This window comes from Hemiscyllium ocellatum, chromosome 21, assembly GCF_020745735.1.
Source record: "Hemiscyllium ocellatum isolate sHemOce1 chromosome 21, sHemOce1.pat.X.cur, whole genome shotgun sequence".
NCBI lineage: Eukaryota > Metazoa > Chordata > Chondrichthyes > Orectolobiformes > Hemiscylliidae > Hemiscyllium > Hemiscyllium ocellatum.
The window spans coordinates 62,366,361-62,388,556 of record NC_083421.1 but is presented as its reverse complement, the minus strand read 5'-3'; the positions used below and the strand labels follow the sequence as shown (position 1 = coordinate 62,388,556).

The 22,196-nt window shown below is 39.8% G+C and overlaps 1 protein-coding gene across 2 annotated transcripts in view; it reads right to left on the bottom strand.

Moving 5' to 3' along the window:
* LOC132825934 (cip1-interacting zinc finger protein-like) overlaps window positions 1–22,196 on the bottom strand; it is a 70,446-nt gene that overhangs the window by 14,004 nt on the left and 34,246 nt on the right. Inside the window, exons 7-12 of one of the 2 annotated variants that reach the window (XM_060841586.1) lie at window positions 19,290–19,351; window positions 18,174–18,353; window positions 16,003–16,127; window positions 13,278–13,365; window positions 7,515–7,628; window positions 443–613 (exon numbers count right to left, since the gene is read on the bottom strand). In XM_060841586.1, coding sequence (XP_060697569.1) covers window positions 443–613; window positions 7,515–7,628; window positions 13,278–13,365; window positions 16,003–16,127; window positions 18,174–18,353; window positions 19,290–19,351 — 740 coding nt within the window. The remainder of the gene's footprint in view (window positions 1–442; window positions 614–7,514; window positions 7,629–13,277; window positions 13,366–16,002; window positions 16,128–18,173; window positions 18,354–19,289; window positions 19,352–22,196) is intronic. The other variant, XM_060841587.1, reaches the window with a different exon arrangement.

The following is a 22,196-nucleotide window of genomic DNA, read 5'->3' as shown; positions in this document are numbered from 1 at the left end:
CCTGAAACCTGTCTGCCACCTCTTCCCTTTAAAACAGTCTTAAAAGCATACTTCTTTGATCAAACATTTAGTGACCTGCCCTAGAAACTCCTTACGTGACTCATCAAATTCTGTTGCACAACGCTCTTGAAGGAAATGGGGTGTTCAACCAAGTTAAAAGCGTAGCAGAAGTGCATTTGGATGTTGTAACAGATGTGCTTGATATTCAGTAAAAGGAATCAATGCCATCACATACTAATGCAACATCACATTTAAAATAGTAAAGGACTCACAACATCAAGGAAATACACACTGTAAAACCTTGCAACAGCTGATACACAGCATTTTAAAATATAGCTGTATAAAATTTGTCACTTCCCATAAAATCATATAGCAAGTAGGGTTATTTAGACATGTCTGAATGCAGAGCAATACAAACCATTCTAACAGGATATTGACAAACCTGAGAATCCCTATCACTTAAACAATCAGAAATGCTATCATCCTCCTCCTCCTCAGTCATTCCTTCTTCATCATCTTCATCAAAGCAACCAACTGCATCAACAGTGATCAGATCCTCTGGATCATCTTGTCCAGCCTGGTCTTTATCCTGGGAGCTACGCTTCAGCTTAACCTGAAAACAAAATACATGTTTGATTGTTACACATGTTAGTGATGATTGTATGTTCATGTGGCATAACATTTGAATTTTGTTATCCACAAAATCAGGAATTAAATATTGTGCGTCTGCATCCACTTTGAGAACAATTTTCTCCCTTAAATTTCTCAATTGATACACTTTTGGTAGAAACTGCTCAAATAAACTTGTCACAATGATATTACACCCTCCCACAAGTGCAGCAATATGTCGGAGCTCGTCTGATTTTAATGTTTGAACTGTATTTATTCTAACGCAAGAAGTGGACAATGTAAGCAAGATCACATTTGTAAGAAAATGGTACTGGGGCTTCTCCACCAACTGCTGCAGTCTTTGCGATTATGATTGTCCATGATGGAGCCAGATATGGATGTCCAAAATTCTGATGTGGTGGCAATGAAGGATGGTTGTCTTGCAACACTAGAGTTCTTATTTGGCTGTCAATCTTCATTGACTAGTTGCTGTATTTTACCCTAGAGAATATACAGAGGAACCGTGATTATCCGAAGGACATGGGTGGGCAGTATTTCATTTAGTTAATCCAATTCCAGATAAGCTAATGCTGGATAACAGTTTGGCCAAGCAGGGGGTCCTTGAGATCTTGCCAGATAATTGAGGTTCCTCTGTATATCCTGGGGCTAAAGTGCCTTGATGGTGGAGGGTGAATGTTGATTAAAATCCAACATACTGCTCTGATTTGAGACTGGATATGAATTAATCAATCAGTCAGTCTCCAATTAATGAAAAATCTGATGTTATTCAGCCCACACTGAGCTATTTGGTACAAATGACCAAGTGCATTGATGGTCACTCTAGTTAAGTGTGTGGACTGTATGGACTAGTGACCTCATTGCTGCAAGGAGTCAACAAATAAGACAAGCAGGGGGAGGAAAAATTTGAAATCTAAAATGTTCTCCCATGTTAAAAGTATAACTGGGAGATCCAAGATGGCGGCGACTCAGCAAGTCTGAGTTTACAGTGCTCTTCCCAAAACCTGGGTAAAGTGAGTTACTCACCCCCACCACACTTACCAAACCACCCAAAAACATTTTCTAACCTTAATTAGCTGCTTACTATTATATTTAAGCAGTTTAATATTAAGTGGATAATGAGTAAACCAAAGGGATCCCGCAGCTCTCAGAAAACAAAGACCCCTCCCCCACCCTCCTCTCCTCCTCCGGCTGCAGCTGATGTAAAAACAGGCCTTGAAGAGATGATTGCCAGGCTGGAAACGACACTCGTCAATTTCATCGCAGAATCCAGACAGAGATGGAACTCATTCGAAGAAAAGTTACAAAAGCACAGCCAGGCTCTCGAGGAATTACAGGGCCGAGTGAAGGGGGCGGAGCTAAAGGCCACGACCTCCGAGGCTGCAGCACAAACAGCTGCAGAACAGGTGCCAGCTCTGGAGCAGAGAGTCCGGGCCTTTGAAATCTACATGGATGACCTGGATAATAGAAATCGGAGAAAGAATATCCGTCTTCTGGGCCTCCCTGAACAAGAAGAGAAGGGACAATTAGCAGTATTTCTGGAGCGATGGCTGCCCCAGCTTTTAAACCTGGGGGCTGAAACTGACCGGGTAAGGGTGGAGTGGGCCTACCGGGTCGCAGTACGTGGATCTGGCCCAAACCAGCGCCCACGCCCGGTCCTGTTCCGGCTGCAGAGTTATAGGGAGAGGCAGATACTCCTGGATGCCTCCAGAAAGCTTGGAAAGGATCCTAAAGCTATGATTCATGAAGGATCCAAGATTATGTTATTTCAGGACTTCTCCCCGGCTTTGGCACGAAGGAGGAAGGCGTTTGATGAGGTGAAGAAATGTCTAAGGAACTTAAATATTCAATACACCTTACGCTACCCAGCGACGTTATGCTTTACCCACGAAGGATCAGAGTATAATTTTAGATCACCAGAAGAGGCTAAGGAACTTTTAGACTCGTTTAAATAAATCGTAAGAGACAATTTATGTTGGCTTGCCTCTTCCACACTCTGTGGGGAGAAGTGGATACTTTACTTTACTTTTGCTTCTGGGAGCAGGGTTGTCTTCCCTTGCTATTTTATGTTATTATACTTAACTGTAATCTGTTGGAGTTGTAATTTTATAATTTTATAGTTATGTGTGTTTGTACGTGGCATTGATGCTATCAGATATACTCAGGTGTGGGTGGGGAGGGGTGGGGGTGGGGCGCTCACTGTTAACTCTAGCTCGGTATTATATCTAAATCCTATTAAGGAGCGCCCGGGTCAAGGGTGGGACACTGTTTGGGAGAGGATATGGTGGACCTTTAGAAAGGAAGTAAGGCCCCCTGAGAACAAGGGGGAGGATCTCCATTCAAACATGTTTTATTTTTTTTGTTCTTATTGTTTGGAAATAGTTTCCTTTTTATTATACTGTTATGAGTGTATTAGAGAACATTTTCTCTTGTTTGAAGGATGTAAGTGACTCAACTATACACTCTGGATAATTGTGGATTAGATTAGTAGTTAACTGAGTTTCATTGTTTTTCTTTCTTCTTTAGTATCATTCCTTTGAATTTTGATGATTATATATTTAAGATCTATTTTTATATTAATGTTTGTGCTTGAAAGTTCTGTTTATTTTTGTAAATCTGTCAAAATATTAAATTTCTAATAAAAATATCTTTAAAAAAAAAGTATAACTGATGCAAAACATGTAATTCTCAGTAAATTCAGCAGAGAACAGTTTGATTCACTGAAATATACTGGACCACAAAATATTATTTTGATAAATATGGCTGTCAAGAATTTAAGAGCAGAACACAATTTCTGAAAAGAGGTCTTTAAATCCAAAATAGTAACCTTCACTTTGTTTCTCCACACAGGTTGCTTGACTAGCTGTGCATTATTCAGTATTTTCTCATTTAATTTCTTATTTGCAGAAAGTTAGACACAAAAGATGAGAAGTTGGGAGCTCGGGGACGAAGGAAGGTCAGTGGGCTCAGGATAAATGAGTGGGACTTAGAGCAGTGACAGATACAGGTAGCGAGTACTAAATGAACTGAAATTTACACAGTTCAATGTACTGTGTGGCTAAGATGCAAATTTTTTTCCCAAACAGATAGTCAATAGGACAGCTTTTATCTGCCCTGATTAGTCATTCTTTCAGTGCCCTGACTAGCCATTCAGTTCAGCACTCCCTGCCTCACAGTGCCAGGAACACTGGTTCGATTCCCACCTCGGGCAAATGTGTGTGGAGTTTGCACATTCTCTCAGTGTCCGCATGGGTTTCCTCTGGATCCTCTGGTTTCCTCCAACAGTCCAAAGATGTGCAGGTCTGGCTATGCTAAGTTCCCCATAGTGTTAGGTGCATTAGTCAAGGGTAAATATAGGGTAGGGGTATGTGTCTAAATGGGTTACTCTTCGGAGGGTCGGTGTGGACTTGTTGGGCTGAAGGGCCTGTTTCCATACTTTAGGGAAACTAATCTAAATGGCTAAACATGGATTTCTGTGGATGCACTTGTAAAGTAAGTAACTCAGCACCTTTTTGACAGTCAAACCTGGAGATGACAGACACATGTAAATGTTTTGGCAGCAGACAGGGTGAGGTGAGGCAGACATACAATGTTAGGGAGGCAGCGTTTGTGATTGATAGGATATGTGACTGTAAACTGAGTGTGATGTCAAACAGGTTTCCATAGATGTGAACACATGGTTAACTACGAGACAGTAACAAAGGAGGACTATCAACATACACATCCAATTTGGTCCCACGTTTTCAAATGTTGCTGCCCAGGAGTATGTAGATGAGGAATATATAGATAAGCCAGTCCATTTGCCTATCAATCAGTATCCTCTTCCAGTGCAATACAAACTGTGATTCCCTTTGAAATTTGGTATCCTTGCCCTGATCGGTGCAAGACAAAGGGTTTCGATAGCATGACTCTTTAACAGTGCAATTGGAGGGGATATGCAGTGGACAACTAAATAATACTCAGCCTGAAGGATCCAAGAGTCATCTGCTTTAGAGAAAGATTAGATTAGATTAGATTACTTACAGTGTGGAAACAGGCCCTTCAGCCCAACAAGTCCACACTGACCCGCCAAAGCATAACCCACCCATTTACCCCTTCACCTAACACTACAGGCAATTTAGCATGGCCAATTCACCTAACCTGCACATTTTTTGGATTGTGAGAGGAAACTGGAGCACCAGGAAGAAACCCACGCAGACATGGGGAGAATGTGCAAACTCCACACAGTCAGTCGCCTGAGGAGGGAATTGAACCCGGGTCTCTGGCGCTGTGAGGCAACAGTGCTAACCACTGTACCACTGTGCCGCCCACAAAGCTTTGATAAGTTTGCAGGGAAGATGATTGTGGCATTTAAAAAGCAATTGAACTTGTATTTACTTGAATAAGATGGATAGATAAATAATTAGAGTGGAGGTATGCAATAAAATTAGAAACATAGAAAATAGGAGGAAGAGTAGGCCCTTTGAGCTTGCACCGTCATTCAATGGGATCATAGCTGTTCATCCAACTCAGTACCTGTTCCCCCTTCCTTCCAATACCCTTTGATCCCTTTAGCCCCCAAAACTATATCTAACTCCTTCTTGAAAACAATATTTTGGCCTGAACCACTTTCTGTGGCAGAGAATTCTCCAGACTCACCATTCTTTGAATGAAGTCATTTCTCCTCATCTCAGTTTTAAATAGCTTACCCTGTATTCTCAGGCTGTGAACCCTGGTTTTGGACCACCTGGTCACAGGGACTTCCTACCTGAGTTTAACATGTCCCGTACTGTTAGAATTTTATCGTTTTGGGAGACAAAGAATTATGTTAGGTGAAAAGTACTTTTTTCACAGTTCGTGACTGTACAAACTTGTCTTCTATAAATTGAAGCATTTCTAATTTAACAGAGAAGATTCAACTTTATGTGCCATTGTTCAATAACGGTTGAATGACTCGGTTAAAAAAAACATTCCATTTCTATTTTCCAGAACAGAAACTTCAATCACTATAAAGGCTGGCACTTAATCCTGCTTATCAAAAGACACCAAGCTACCAAGCAGATTTAAAAACAAAGAACAAGGAGAGTTCATACAACTCAATAAATTGTGGTGTGCAGTTCAGAGAACTCATTCCAAGAATAAAAGGGTTCTCTTGTGAGGAAAGGGTGCACAGGTTGGGCCTAGGTTCATTGGAACTTAGAATATTCAGCACTGATCTAATTGAAACATCCAAGTCCCTGAGGGAGTCTGACAAGATGGATACAGAAAGCATGCTCTCCCCTTGTGGGACAGGCAGATCCCTGAGATACTATTTCAAAATGAAGGGTCTTCCATTAAGATGTAGATGAGGAATTTTTCTCTCTCTCTCACACAGAGTCATGAGTCTGTGGAATTTTTTCTTTCATGGAGTGGAAAAGGCAGAGTCATTGAATATATTTAGGCTGAGTTAGACTCTTAACCGACAGGAGTGGAAGATTCCACAGGGAGGTAGAACTGAGTCCACAATCAGATTGGTCACCACATTATCAAAGGGCAAAGCAGGTTTTAGGACCAAATAGCCTAGATCTGCTCCTATTTTCAGGTGTATACTAAAAATCATTAATGAGAATTTGAGCAATAACACATTTCAAGACTTTCCAGCAAATGAGTCAAGTTCAAAACCTATGAGCGTAGGTGGTCAGGATCCAAACAGTAGTATCCCTGTCTTGGGAATATGCGATGAGCAGGTTCAGTCCTCCATCACTCTAGTTCACGTACTACGGTTAGAAATAATTGCATTACTAAGTTAAAAAGGTTGGTGTATATATTATTGGAGTTTGTTTCATATTGAGGGTACAATGTACATTCTACAATGTGTGCATTGTACAGTGAGTCAATCATGTCCCAGTTATTTTAGACTGTTATAATCACAAATAAGAGTGACCTAGAAGAAAGCACAGAAAAATCACAGAATTAATTTGAATGCTGGAAGTGTTTGACTTTTTTGATTTTTTTTTAGAATGCAACTCTACCATTTTTCCTTATAGCTCTGGTGTCAGTAGAAAGGAACTCTGTCAATGTCTTATTCAAAGAATGCATGTACTCCTTCAGTATTACAGTGCAATGTGAGCATAGTGATATGGAGCTCAAACCCACAACTTTCTGAAATTAAGATAAAAGTAGGACTAGAAGCCGAGTTGGGGACTAAAGAATATGCCCAATGTGGAACATCAGTCAAATAATAACACCTTTTATACTTAAATAAAAATTTACAACTGAGTGGCAATTTACAACTATTTAAAAGTTAAAAGTCATGGATGAATGCATCTCAAAACATTAAGAAGTACAATGTCCAACTCATCTCTGATCAGATGTAGGTAGCAGTCTGGTCATCACAAAATAGGATGGTCATTAAGTTCCATAAGCTTGCGATTCACCAACACTAATTTTAAAATTATCATCGTAGTGTTCAAAATCTTTCAGCACCTCAATCTTCACAACAGCTGTGACCCCTCCAGTACTCCAACTATTAATCCTTGTTCCTCTCCAGTTCTAGTCTCAGTCGTTCCTGGACTTTCCTTCCACCACATTTGGTGCTTGTGCCTGCAGACTAAAAGGGCCTAAGTTCTGGAACACTCTGTCTAAATATCTCAGTCCTTCCTCTTTTCATATACTTTCAGTTTATTTTGCATCTCTCCATATAGCTTAGTGTTAAATTTTGTTTGATAATTGCCTTGTGAAGCACTTTTGATGTTTTTGTTAAATGCACTATATAAATGCAGTAGGTTTTTGAAGACTATAGCCTGACAGTTCTCTCCTCAAGCATGAGAATGACTATTCAGAAGCAAAATGTTAACGTGTCTAATTTTTTATTTCCCCTGTATTCCACTATGGAAACAAGTGAAAAGCCTAGAAAAAGCACAGTGTACCTCTTCCACTTTCTGCTTGTGCTCTGGCGACTTCATGTGCTCCACAAACTTGCGGGGGGTTTTGAAGTGTCGGCTGCAGACAGTGCAGAAAGGCCGCAGCGAGTACTTAGCAAGCTGGTGAGAAACAAAGAACAGAAATGACACAGCTACAGGAAGGGGAGGGATAGGGCCAGCAATCTCCAATAGGCCCACCCTCAAAAAAAAAGAGCCAGCTGAACCTAACTTACAGCACAGAGATGGGACATTGAAACAGCTGCATTTTTCAAACATGGTGTAGGATTCAGGCTGGGGATGGGGCTCTTGTGTCCAAGTCCCACCTATTCAAGAAGTGTGTAATAACATCACTGAACAGGTTGATTAGAAAATATCTTCAAGCTGGAGATGCACTTATCTCTTCTGTTAGTGAGAAGATAGATGACAGGATATGTTAACATGGTGTTGACAGCACTGGGCCAGAAGCCCAGAGATATTAAGCACAAATCTTTCTGTGACAAATCATAAACCCGAACTTGAGGTCATGTTTCTGGTGCCTATCCAGAATGACAACCAGACAGAAACAATCTAATGAAACATCTTTGGCATGGCTCACTGATATCACTCAGGGAAGGGAGTCCACTAAACCCTTCTCTGGTTAGGCCTGCACAGGACTCCAGTGCCATGTGACACGGTTTTAATTGCCCACAATGCATGACTCACTCTTCTTAAATTATAATGTAAGTTTCTCAATTTTAAACATCAGTTGTTAGATAAGAAAAAAACAGCAGTCAAGACAATAAACGCACACTATTTCAAGATGACTAATTGAAAACCGGTTGGGATGTATGGGTCAGCACCTAAATTAATGTTGTATCAATAGTCTCATTATTTTTGGTCTGCCTTTCGAATTACAGAAATAGTTATCAAATACTTCTCATGTTTTTCTCTACTACTACCATTTTCTATGACTACATATAAAGATACAGCTCAGAATGTAGTCATTCAGCCCATCACCCTTGTGCTGATTCTTTGGAAAAGCTATCCAATTAGTTCCACATACAGAATACTATAATTTTGTCTTCTTGAAACACAGGTCTATTCTCTGTGGGAAGTTATTACTTGAGTGTACATCATTTGGTGAATGATGCAGTACATAAATTTCCAGATAAAATTCAAGTGTTTCCTTTAAAAGGAAGCTATATTTGAGTAAATGAAATATTTACCTAATTTTCTAAAGGGCATTTAAAAAGAAAACACACTGACGCATATATCCTTAAAGACAACTTGCTATTTCCTAAGATAGTATTGGCAAAACAGGTGATATCTTGTTGTTGCAATAGCATTTGGGAGTTTCTGCACATCAAGGTTATTCAAGGTGAATATATCTCTACAAAGTGTATGCAACTCAAAAAACTGTAGCTCTAAGTTGAGATGCTGGTGTCCTAGCCATAGGCACGCCCCCACAACAAGGAAGAGAATAGTTAGACACTTAACGCCAGGTGGCGGTCACACCCTTCAGATTAGGCCTTTTCAATTTGTTCTGTAATCAGAGACAGGAATGTGTAGCTGCAGAGGCAGCAGATATGGGGAGTGGACACAGCATTCGAGGATCCTTGGCCCCTGCGAGTGCCTGACAGTTACATGGTTCCTGCAAGCTTGATGGACAAGAGTGGGAAATTCAGTGAGAATGAGCAAACCTACTCTAATACAGGAAGCTATGCAAATGGTGAGGGAGGAAATAGGAATATAGCAGTGGTAGGAAACATAGAATTAGGATAGATACAGCTCTCTGCAGCCGTGGGCATGAATCCCAAAAATGTATGCTAACCTGATGCTAACATTATTTCCTCAGGGTTGTATAGGAACCTGGAGCGGGAGGACAGAGATGCAGTTGTCATTGTCCAGGTTGGCACCAGTGACACTGACAGGACTAGAAAGGAGGTTTTGCTGACAATTTTTTTTTAATGGATTTAAGATGAAAAGGAGAACTTCCAAGGTAATAAACTTGGAATTACTGCCTGAGCCACAGGAAAACTTGTTTATATTAAGGAATTAAATGAATAGCTCAAAGATTGGTATAGAAGGACTTCAATTCTTCGGGCACTGGCACCAGTACTGGGTAGAAGGAAGCTGTTCCTGTGGGAGGGGTTTCACTTGAACAGAGCAGTAACCTTCCAAGCATTCTTCAAGTCCCAGATGATTAGAAAACTACCAATGTAGCACCCTCATTCAAAAAGGGGAAGAGTCGATAAAAAAAACTATATACTAGTTCGGTTTTACATATTAAAAGTTAAAGTCTACATTAAAGAATGTAATAGCAGAGCATTAAGAAATACATAATATAATCAAACACAGAGTCAGCATAGCATCATGTGGGTGAAATCATGTTGGAGGAGATAACAAGCAGAATATATTTAGGGAAATTAGCAAACATAATATATTTGGACTTCCAAAATGTATTTGATAAGGTGTTGCACATCACACATTAGGCTACTTAATATGATGACATTCAATGTTGTGGGGGTAGTATGTTAGCATGGAGAGGGGACTGGCTAACTAACAGAAGGCCGAGAATGAGATAAAAGGGCTTTTTTTCAGGATGGCAAACCATAATTAGTGAAGCATCACAGCAGCCAATGCTGTGGCCACAGTTATTTACAATATATATTAATGATTTTAATGAAGAAAGTGTATGTAGGGCAGCCAAGTTTGCATATGACACAAAAATTAGTGGAAAGCAAGTGACCAAGATGACACAAAGTCTACAGAGGGATATGGACAGGATTGGGCAAAAATTTGGCAGGTGGTATAGAACGTGGGTAAATATGAGCTGATGATGAGTTAAATGGAGAAAGACTGCAGAAAGCTGCAGCACAGAGGCAGGAAAGTGGAATTAAGAATTCACAGGTCAGCCATGATCTCACTGAAAAGCATAGCAGATTCAAGGGTCTGAATGGTCTACTTGTGCAGTTATGTCTTAGGATTTTAGTTGGTAGTGATTATTGTCATATCAATTGGTGATGGCAACAATTCATACACGGGTGGAATCTTCCTGTACAGAGGCAATGGTGCTAGAGATGGTAAGGCAACCTAATTAGGTGGGATGCCTCTCGTTTTCTCACATCATTCAACGCGTAACTGTCGCCCACCTAAAACACTAGTTCTCTGGATATTGAATTCCTCCAAACAGCATCCACAGCTTTCATAAAGCCCCTACCAATATCAACAGTTGCTGACCAATGACTGACCAACAGCTCTTGCTGGATAGGATTTATGCTTCCAGGAGTTGATTCCTGAAAAAGGTCCAGCAATGCTTCTAAACTGCTTGACTGGCAGAAGATATAGCAGGGCCTTATTCTGCAACATCCAATAGACTAACATTTTCAGAAAGTAAGAGAGATATCCCAGCCACTGCATTAATAAATTGCCTTCACAGTAGCAAAATGCTCTTGGAGTTAGGAACCAAGTAAAGATGAAACAAGATAAGTGGTTATCCATGAGGTTGAAGAGATAGGTAAAAATAAAATACTGTGGACGCTGGAAATAAAAGTAAAACATTTTGAAAATACTTTGCAGGACAGGCAGCATTTTTGCACACACAGAACTATTTCAGTTCCACCTTCCGTAACTTAAAGAGGAACTACTTTGGATTAGTTTAAGCAATGTTGCAGTTTTAAAATTCCCATTTTTATTTTCAATTGCCTCCATCGCCTCTCCACTCCTTGCTTCTAACATCCCCAGACCCTAAACCCTCTGGAATCTCAAAGTTCCTAAATTCTGTATTTTTATGGATTCCTGGATTTTATTTATTCTACCACTCGCAGCCATTCCTTCAAATGCAGAGACTTAAGGTCTGGAGCCCCTTCCCTGAAGCTGTCCATCTCTGCAATCATCATGTTTGATAACACTCCTGATGACACATTCCAATGCTTTACCAAATCAAGGCATTATATAAATGCAAGGTACTATTATTTTTCTTGCCTTATATAATTCATCAAGGATTTCACATGAATAGTAGGTGGTCAAGTTCCCCACAACAGACAGATAAATCCAAGCAAAAAGCAACCTTAGGTATGCTCTCATGGCCCTCTGTTCTCACTGCAGAATAAGATGCCACTTGAACACAGTTTTCAATTCAGGGTTATGTCTTGGAGTTTTCACTTACCATATGCACAATGCAGCTACGTAAGTGCTAGATATGAACTCTACCATTCCCTATTGACCGAGTATTCAACAATGAGCAGCATTTATGGTTACCACTCACATCATATCTCTAGAACTTACAATTACCTGCCTCAATGGCAGCTGTTATTACATTCTCATTTAATAACCATTTTTTTTCTTCCATGTGGGCACAGTGACAGGAACACCTGGGACCAAGCCACCAAGAACATTTGGGGCTCACCTGAACTTTTGGAAAAACCTACGAAACCCCACTGCATTAAAGCACAAATATGCAATAAAATGCAGGAGGAACGTGCCCACTGAATTTTATATAGTGCATTAATAGTGGAGCATATTGTATCGCCACATACTACATCTCCACTCCTATAAGGCACATTCATGTGAAGTTGATGCTCCCACAATATACAATGGGCAGTGGTTATGTCAGGAATCTGTGCTGTGAATCTACACTGAATATATTATTTAAAAAGCTGAATACAATGCAACTGGCTTTACTTAAACTCCAGTAACAGCTTAGTACTGACTGTAATGCCACACAACATGGGGCAACTGGGGTGTAGGTGAGGGAGGAATTAGAAGCCCTTCAGTACACAATAAGTAATTGAATGTTAATAAGGTTCTTTGACCTCCTCTTGTATCCCCTGCAACTTAACAGGACCGGAACTTTGAGCAAGCACAACTGTTTTTGAAATAAATGGAACAGTTCAAGATAACCAGCAACAATGATAATCAGGTTGATGCAAATCATTAGATATGATTTTATTGGCCAATATAAGTGACTGCCTGTTTTAAGTGTACGTATCTTAAAATGGTACAGTCTGTATTCTCAAGTGACACCATTCAAATGCGACTTTGACATAATGTACACATTATTTAAATTTTCTGTTGGAGGCTGTGCACTCACGTACTGCTTTATTCCTCTACCTGTATACTGTATTGCTACTGTTAAGATTGCAAATTTTCCAAAACATTCAACACTTACTCCACTGCTTGTAGAGACTGAAGGACCTCTCGACTCAAGGAATGAAAGACATAGTTGAAACACACAGCAGAAAATAAGCCAATAAAAGCATCCAAAAAGGAGATGAGGAGATTTTTAAGGTAGGAGCTCATGTGTTGAAATTAAATTATTAAAATCAAAAATCTAAAGATGCAAGCTACTAAGCCACATGGATCATTACAGACATCAATTACATCAATTTTTCAATCAGCCTTTTCTGCATTTTGGCTAAAAGTTTCACTTTTAGCATGAAGGGCATAGTGTCAAACGTCATGTGCACCTACAAGAAATATTACCCAACCCGACATAAACTGCAGATCACAAGTATAAACATTTATTCAACGTGTATATGTTTTGCAGCAAAAATGCTATTCATTTAAAAGTTGGTGACCTTTACATCTGCTAACAATAATTTACTGTTTATAGACATAGAAAAGTACAATTGCACACAGGGAAAACAGTAAATGCTAAAAAAGCAGTCTAGACAGTGCCTGAAAGACAATTCAATGGTTCGAAAGGGGTTAATCTCTAATCAAATGGCAAGTTAGCTTTCTCTTTCAGACAGGAGTCTAGCAATTTTTAGGGAAATGTTTTCCGAATACCTTGTGTCTCGGTGTCCTGCGATGCTCAATGACATTCCCTCGGAAATGGGCCTGACAGGTGCTGCACCATCTGGGCCGTTTCTTGTCACTGTAAGACAATCAATGGTTAGTTAGAACTGGCCTTGGATTTAACCATGTCTCACCACCTCCCCACATATTTCATCAAAAATGTTTTTGGTTTTCACTTCACCATCATATAGATAAGAATTTAGTTGCATAACCCAGTTCATAACACTTAGGAAACTGGAGATTAGGTAGTTTCCGCCTAAGTTTTGACTTAAATTCAAATAATGACTGATCAGGTGTCAACCTTTGTTTAGCTGACTTTGTTCCATATCCAGCAATACCTTTGCCCAAAAACATCAGCCTGAATCATCAAAATTTCATGTGTGTGTGTGTGTGGAGAGATACATACAGTGTCCGTGAGAGAATTTCACATTTCTACACCACTTTCAAATTTCCTTTCTAAATGGCTTAGTTCTGACATCAAGATTCTGTCCCCCTATTCTGGATTTGCTCCACTACACGTAGTAGTTTCTTTCTTTCCTTTAAAAAAAATCCATTCATACAAATTAAGAGAAGCAGGTCATCTGGCTTTTCAAGCTTGGTCCACCATTCAAGAAGATCATGACTAATCAGCTCGTGTTCCAAATTCCATATTCCCATCTACGTATGAGAACACTTCATTCCCTTCCCGAACAAAGATCTATTTCCACCTTCGAAATTTTCAACAATCCCACATCTACCATATCTGAAGCCGACAGTTCTAGTCTCACAACCTTCCAAGAAAGAAAAGTTCCTTCAGTATTGTCCTAAACGGGCAACCCCCAAATTTTAAAACTCTGTCCACTGCTTTTGGACATTTAAAACACCATATTCAGATCATCCCTCATTGTTCTATACTCAAGTTAGACAATCTGCCCTCATAATGAGCCTTTATAAGCCAGAGTATAACTCTCCAATTCAAAACGACACCAGGGACAGGGTGACGCCTCCCCCCAACAGCGGAGTCGTTTTCCATAGTTTCAATTATCCGCGGTTCGAACATTATAGGGAACCTTCCGGAACCGGGGACCAGGAGGCTGCCAGGAAGGTACATTTCCCATCGAAATGAATGGGTTTGCCCCTATCTGTGGTAGGTTGTGGAACGTATCCCATGGGTGCTGGGGACTACTGTACTTTAAACCACACAACAGTTTAATACTATCAATTTTGTAATTAGGGTGTGCCTGGGTATAAAAGTGAAAAGAATTAGGATCCTCCCATCTCTCTGTGCTTAACTACTTTGCCATGATGTACAAAACTAATACTGGTATGTAACAATGGCACACAAGATATAAAGCTCGATAAGTCAATTAATCCTAACCACTTTAGGCACTTTCCCAATACCTTGGTGAATGAAGTCAGTTAATAGGTGATTCATATAAACCAGGAAGGTTCTACCCTTAACTTGTATGGAGTTAGCCATTCTCAGTGTGAGCCAAGGCATTACATATCCTAGCTGGTGTGAATAGAATCAAAGCCTCTCTAAACCCATGTCATTGTTGATTAGTGATGCTTGTCACAGCTGAATAGCCTACTGTTTCTATCTCCTTTAAAGCAGAAAAGCACCGCCCAACACTAAGGCCGCATGCAACTTGTTTGAACAAAAATTGGATCATAATCTGCAACATCAACACCTTTCAAAGCAGCTCACTAGGATAGCACAAAGTATGTAGGAACAAAGTAGAAATTTGAAAATCCATGGCCCTTTAATTACTTCATCTCAAGTTGCTGCTGTCATTAGAACTTAAAAATTCTAATTTAGGTTTGATCCTAATGAGCAATAGCACCAACATCAACAACAGTTTTTTTTTTACCAGAACACCAAGCTGCACAAAACCAGTGAATATGAAAAAATGTACAAACGCAAGTAGAGGGAGGTGCCTGAGATTTAATTACATGGAGGCTCCAGGTATTAGAATTTATAAAGCAATCATTTAAGAGATCATGCAAAAGATTAAAAATAGATGGCACAACATTTAAGGATGAATAATTACCAGGATCCATGAGAGAGTGCAGGAGAAAGGATGTCTTTTGTCTTAATAACTATACAAGTTAAATTACATATAGAAACAAGGTTACTCCACACTGAGTACTATTGTACTTCTGGTTTCCAAATTACAGGACACAGTGGCATCAAAAGAAATACAAAACAAATGGCTATTATAAGACAACTAATAAGAATAATATAGTAATACTTATGAACAAAGATTAAAGAGGGTGGTGCTCTTTTCTGTAGAAGAGAGAAAGTTGCGAGGGAACTTCACAGAGACCTTCAAGTTTATAAAAATAAATTTGATGGCATACATGTAGAGAAGACATCTCTACTTGCAAGGATGAGTAAACATCGGCGCAATGAATACAAACTAGTAATTAATCCAATAGGGAATTCAGAAGGAACTTCCTTACCCATAAAATGAAAATCAGCACCACAAGTAAATGAGATGAATAATCTGGATATACTCAAGGGAAAACTAAACAAACACAACAGGAAGGAAGAACAATTAACTGATTTGGCTCACTGACAAAGGCTGTGAAGAAGTTTATGAGGAAGAGCATGAAATTTGCTTGGACCTTTTGGGCCAAAAGGTCTGCTTTCGTGCTGTGAATTCTTGGTTTCCAATTTGTGGAATTCTTTAGAAGCACTTGCTCTGAATTTCCAAAGTCTGATATTTTCACGTACCTTTCCCTGCCTCTTCCAATTCCATCTGATTTCGGAATCATTGTGGCCAGACAAGCATTACTCATTTGCTGAATCTCCAGGAGTCGCTGATGATGACGAGTTCCATTCATGTGTTTTTGAAAATTCTTCAAATAAATTGAAAATATAGCATTACGAAAGAGAAATTTAGACATTAACAACTTCAAATGCAAACATTAAGAATTTAATCTCTGGCTATATTGGACTCGATGAAAATTATAATAAGGCTTTTCTCAAAACAGATTTATACTAATTACTTCGACAGCCAGCATTTTAATGTAAATGCTTGGAACAAAGCTGACACGATTAGGCAATGGGCTTCTTTCTGTTCTGTTAAAACTCTGACTTTTCAGACAGCATATTCCTCAGAATGAATGGGTTCCTTACAAAATGATACATTTTCTGTGCAATTTAGAGTTATTAATGTCCTACGCAATATGATGCATAGAACAATGCAACCACTGAGCTGTGTGTATTTGCCCCCAAGCCATTCCATATGCTCGGTTTGTCCAATCACTTTGGCTAAAAGGGTTCAATGATTGTGTAGCTCATTGCATTGGTTTCAAACCACCATATAAATATAGCAACCTGTTAGGTCTCCTTTTGCATGGAGATGCAATGTCCGTTAATGGCACAAATATCATGATTCTATACCTTGCAAAATCCCATCCAGATAATTGGATACTTTATCAGAATGAGATACAGTGCTGACATGTTGTCATATTGCATTAGCTGACTGTGAACAGATGTCCTCTTGGAATAATGCGACATATTCAAATTCTGTCAGATCAGTGCTTGCTATCTGCATTCAAACCACCTCTCAAAATGCCAATGTCTTACTTGCCCTGTTTGGCTCACAGTAACATGCGACTCTTTATTTTGACCTTGTTCACGTCAGGTAGACATTACTGTTGCATACAATTGTCAGTGCAGTCAGCTGCAGAGCCCTAGCCATTTTTCAGAGATAACCCGACTTCAGTTATGACACAAGTGTTCATTCTTTGAATAATTTCCAGGGAATGCATCTTACAATCTGGTACCAAAACTCCTAAATTTTACTAGTTTAACTGCTTTTACATTCAGAAGACTGCTGAAGACTTGGAGAATTAAATGAAGTTTAGTACAATATCAGTAATGCAAGGCTTTAGAATAATTATTTCCATTAGGGTATTGATAACAAAACAGCATAACTTTACATGATGCAAGAAACAAAAAGAAAAGTTGGATTTTTTTGAAAGGAATTTAAAATGACACAGGAATTGGCAAAACTTATATAATTAACTGGATTGCACTTTACAAAAACTAACAGAACTAATGTTTAAATGGTTCCTTCTGTGTTGTAATCGGTTTTATATCCTATTCTGCTCGATGGCTATCAGCATATCCAGATTAGATATCGCACCTGCACTTTGCACAAGAGTGCTTTTTTTCAAATCAACATTGATAGTTTTGCTGTCCAGAGACAGATAGCTTTGCACTAGTTGTACCAGCACTCGGTGTGGATGAACAAGTGCGAGATCACACATGTTCCATTCTACTGGCCATTCATTCAGAAAATGGAAACTTCCTCTCTGAAGAACGCCGGTTTGAAATGATGCAACTTCCATTACAAACATTGATCACATTTTCATAAAAAAACATTCAGAAAGCTCTACTTGCAAACTGTGAAGAAAAAAAAACTTATTTGCTCTCCTGTTCATACACATACAGCGCAAATATAAAACATTTGTGGGCGGCACGTGGCACAGTGGTTAGCACTGCTGTCTCACAGCGCCCGAGACCCGGGTTTAGTTCCTGACTCAGGCGACTGACTGTGTGGAGTTTGCACATTCTCCCCGTGTCTGCGTGGGTTTCCTCCGGGTGCTCCGGTTTCCTCCCACAGTCCAAAGATGTGCGGGCCAGGTGAATTGGCCATGCTAAATTGCCCGTAGTGTTAGGTAGAGGTAAATGTGGGGTATGGGTGGGTTGCGCTTCGGCGGGTCGGTGTGGACTTGTTGGGCCGAAGGGCCTGTTTCCACACTGTAAGTCTAATCTAATCTAATGTAATCTAATTTCATTGGCTAATTGAGTAAATGGAGGTTAGAAAAGCAAATTTACCATGTAGACTCTTTTCAGTGATATCGCTCAGTTACAAGTCACTGATGATCTCTTACCTTCTGATTGTAACAGTTAGCATTGCAGATATAACAGATGAACTTGGCAGGTGTAGAATCCATCTCCTCAGTTGAGTCCTCACTACCCTTGGTCACAGAGTCTGGTGCAGATGTACTGATTGCCCGACTCTCACTGCTCTGCTGAATTGTCACTTTCAGTGTACTCATGGTGCTGAGCATCTGGAAGGCATAAATTTTCATTTGCTTACTCAATATATCAAGAAATTGAGGGAGGAGTTGACACCAGTGTGTCGGTGTCAGGATTGAGTGTGAGATAGTGATCACAAGGAATAGAAGGGAAAGGAACAGTTTAAGAAAACCGTGCTTGGATTGTCTGCTGACCATCTTGAACAATGATAACACCACACACAAGAATAATGAAGCACCTAGCACCTGTCTGTGGCATCCTGCCTTTCAGACCTGGTTTCCAATTGACTCCAAGTTGACACAACGCAATACTTCTCCATCTCCTGATGCTGCCTGGCTTGCTGTGTTCTTCCAACCTCTTGTTTGTCAACATTATATCTATGCAAGCAACTCACATCCAATAGTGGTCCTAGCAATATTTCCCATGCTGCTGAGCCTTCTTTATGTCCTGGACTGAAGATTTCTGAACAATTTCCATCAACACTTCTTCAATTGTGGTGATGTGTCCCAAGTACCATCATTTCTCAGGAACTCAAAAGCTCCTTATCACCCTCATTCAGTCTTGTTTTCTATTTTCAGCCTTTTGGAATCCATGTTAGCTTCATTACTCTTGCTTGTTTTTAATTCAAGTGGTCTCCTGTTCACTTTACTGAGATTTTTTCAACATAAAGGGCATATTTTTCATATAACATTTTATAACAGCCTTCAAAATGAAGAAACACCCTCAAGAATGTAAGCAGGCGGTACTATCGTATGCTTTGACTAAAATTCAAGACCTGCTAACCAAGTTGCATGTTGAGTTAATCAAGCTAGATTTTGGTCAATCTTCATTTAACAGATCAGCTGAGATGACTTCTATCAGAGAACAGTGTAAAAGATGCACATCTTCATAAGCAGCTTTGGCTTCCATTGAAACATCATACTCATCGCATTCATTAAGAAATCGCATTCACTGAGAAATATTCTCACCTCTGTGTTAGCTGCACTGTGCTCCAAATTCTGAGCTCCACTGCCTTCACATTCACTGGTTTCTGTGAACAGATTATTTTTAAAAAATGAACCTGTCACCAAAGCAACAGAGTTTTATAAACAACAGCCTTATTTAAAAGTATCTGACATTGCCAGAACACTGATCACTGGACATAACATGGCACATCTTCCCAATAAAAAAACATTTCTAATTAGCAAGCCTGGGAACTATTCGGAAAGATTTACAATTCCTGTGTCCTTGTATGTGAAGCAGACAAAGCAGAGAACAGTAGCTTACATCTGGGTAAGGGTGTTGAAAAAGCTTAACAACTCCAAACCAGGTGATGAAGGATCTGAGGTGATTTAATAAGAACCTGAGTTTTATTCCATTAAAACTCCAGGATTCACTTTATCATAAAAACATAAACCCAGCAGCAAGGCTGGGAAGTGAAATACTAGCTAAATGAGAATGCTAAAATTCATAATATTCAGAAACTCACAAGCTAAAATAAATCGACAAGATGCTCAGTTTAATAGAGACCAACTTTTATATTTGTCTGCATAACAGTGACTGATCTTTGAATATGTTTAGAAGCACTTGGAAATGTCCTAAAGGCTAGCTACTCCATTATTACCGGGCTGTTTCACTCACTGTTTCCCACTTGCCACTTAATCACAAGAACGTTAGAAGGAGTAGGCCTTACAGCCCCATGAGACTGCTTCACCATTCATCACAATTTTGGTTGATCCTTTTCTTCAGATCCACTTTTCTGCCTCTCCCCACATCCCTGATTTTCTGATCAAACACCATTAAATATATTAGGTGACAGTGCACCTGGGATCCTTTGGGGTAGATAATTTCAAAGATCCACAAACTTCTGAATTAAGAAATTTCTCCTCATCTCAGTCCTCAATTATTGTTTTGTTATGTTGAGACAGTGTTCCTGGCCTCCAGGTTTCTTCCTGGCCAGAGATAATAATCCCAGTCTTGATCTCATGAAGTCCCTTCAGAATTGTGTATTTTCAACCAAATCAGCTCTAAAGTTTCTACACTCCAGAGAATATAGGCCCAACACAGTTAGCTTCTTGTTAAAGATAAGCTTTTCAGTCCAGGAACCAACCTAGTAAATCTTCACTCTACTGCCATCAAGGCTCCTTTCATTGATATGGAAGCTGAAAATGTTCAAAGTCCTTTACACTTATGGAAAGACTTCCTTACTCTTCACCTCCAGTGACTTACTCTTGCATCAAAGACCTACGTGCTACTTGTCTTCCTAATTGCTTGCTGTATCAGGACTTCATTATTTAGTCCATTGAATTAACTACTGAAGAAAATCATCGCAGGGAATTACACATTAGTGCTGCTGCATGTGCACTCCAGGTCTCCATAATACTGTCATGTCACGCAAGCATTAACATCACATTCAAGGACAGTATGTTATCTATTTCTAACTTAAATTCTAATAACACTTCAACACTTCAGTTGCATTTCTTCGCCTGAAAACATAAATGATTTATTTTGAGATTTTCAGCAATAAAAAGGCATCTTTTCTATGTATAATCTAGACAATTTTCCATTAGATATTGTCGAGTAAAAAATGAGGTCTGCAGATGCTGGAGATCACAGCTGCAAATGTGTTGCTGGTCAAAGCACAGCAGGTTAGGCAGCATCTCAGGAACCTTCAGTTGAGATGTTCCACTCCTACCCTTATCTGGCATTTTATCTGTACCTGAGCTGTGGCATTGACTACTTTACAAGTAGCGGCAAAACTCATTTATCTAGACAGAGAACAACAGCTTTGCTTTCTGTACCTTCCAGTTTTGTTTTTAATATAAGAGGAAGAGATATGGGATGCACCACCTTGGCCACTGTAACTGCAATACATTACTGACTTTTAAAAATTCATTCATGGGATGTGGTGTCACTAGCTGCCAGCATTTATTGCCCATCCTTAGTCCTTCAGAAAGTGGTGGTAAGATGCCTTCTTGAACCACTGCAGTCCATGTGCTATTGGTAAACCCATAATGTCATTAGGGATAGAATTCTGGATTTTGACCTAGCCACACAAAGAATGGTGATATATTTCCAATTTAGTGGCTTGGAGAGAAACTTGCAGGTGGTGGTGTTCCCATGAATCTACTGCCCTTGTCCTTCCACAAGTGGTTGTGGGTTTGGAAGGTACTGTCTGAGGATCTTTGGTGAATTTCTGCAGCATCTTGTAGATAGTATACACTGCTGCTACTGAGTATTGGTGGTGGAGGGAGTGGGTGTTCGTGGATGTGGTGCCAATCAAGCTGGCTGTTTTGCCCTGGATGGTGACAAGTTTCTTGAGTATTGTTGGAGCTGTACCCATCCAAGCAATTGAGAAGCATTCCATCACATTCTTGACTTGTGCCTTGTAGATGGGGAGTCAGGAAGCGAGTTACCCGCCACAGTATTCCTAGCCTGTGAGCAGTTATATGTTTAATCCAGTTGAGTTTCTGTTCAATGGTAACCCCCCAGGATTTTGATAATGGAGGATTCAGAGATGGTAATACCATTAAACATAATGGGGTGTTAATTAGATTGGAGGAAAAAGTGAGGACTGCAGATGCTGGAGATCAGAGCTGAAAATGTGTTGCTGGTTAAAGCGCAGCAGGTCAGGCAGCATCCAAGGAACAGGAAATTCGAAGTTCCTGATGAAGGGCTTGTGCCCGAAACATTAAATTTCCTGTTCCTTGGATGCTGGTAATTAGATTGGAGACTTCATTGCCTGCCACTTGTGAACTGCAGATGTTACTTCCCACTTGTCAGACGAAGTCTGGATATTGTCCAGATATTGTTACATTTGAACACAGACTGCTTTGAACGTTGTGCAATCATCAGTGAATATCCCAACTTCTAACTTTATGACGGTTATATCTATC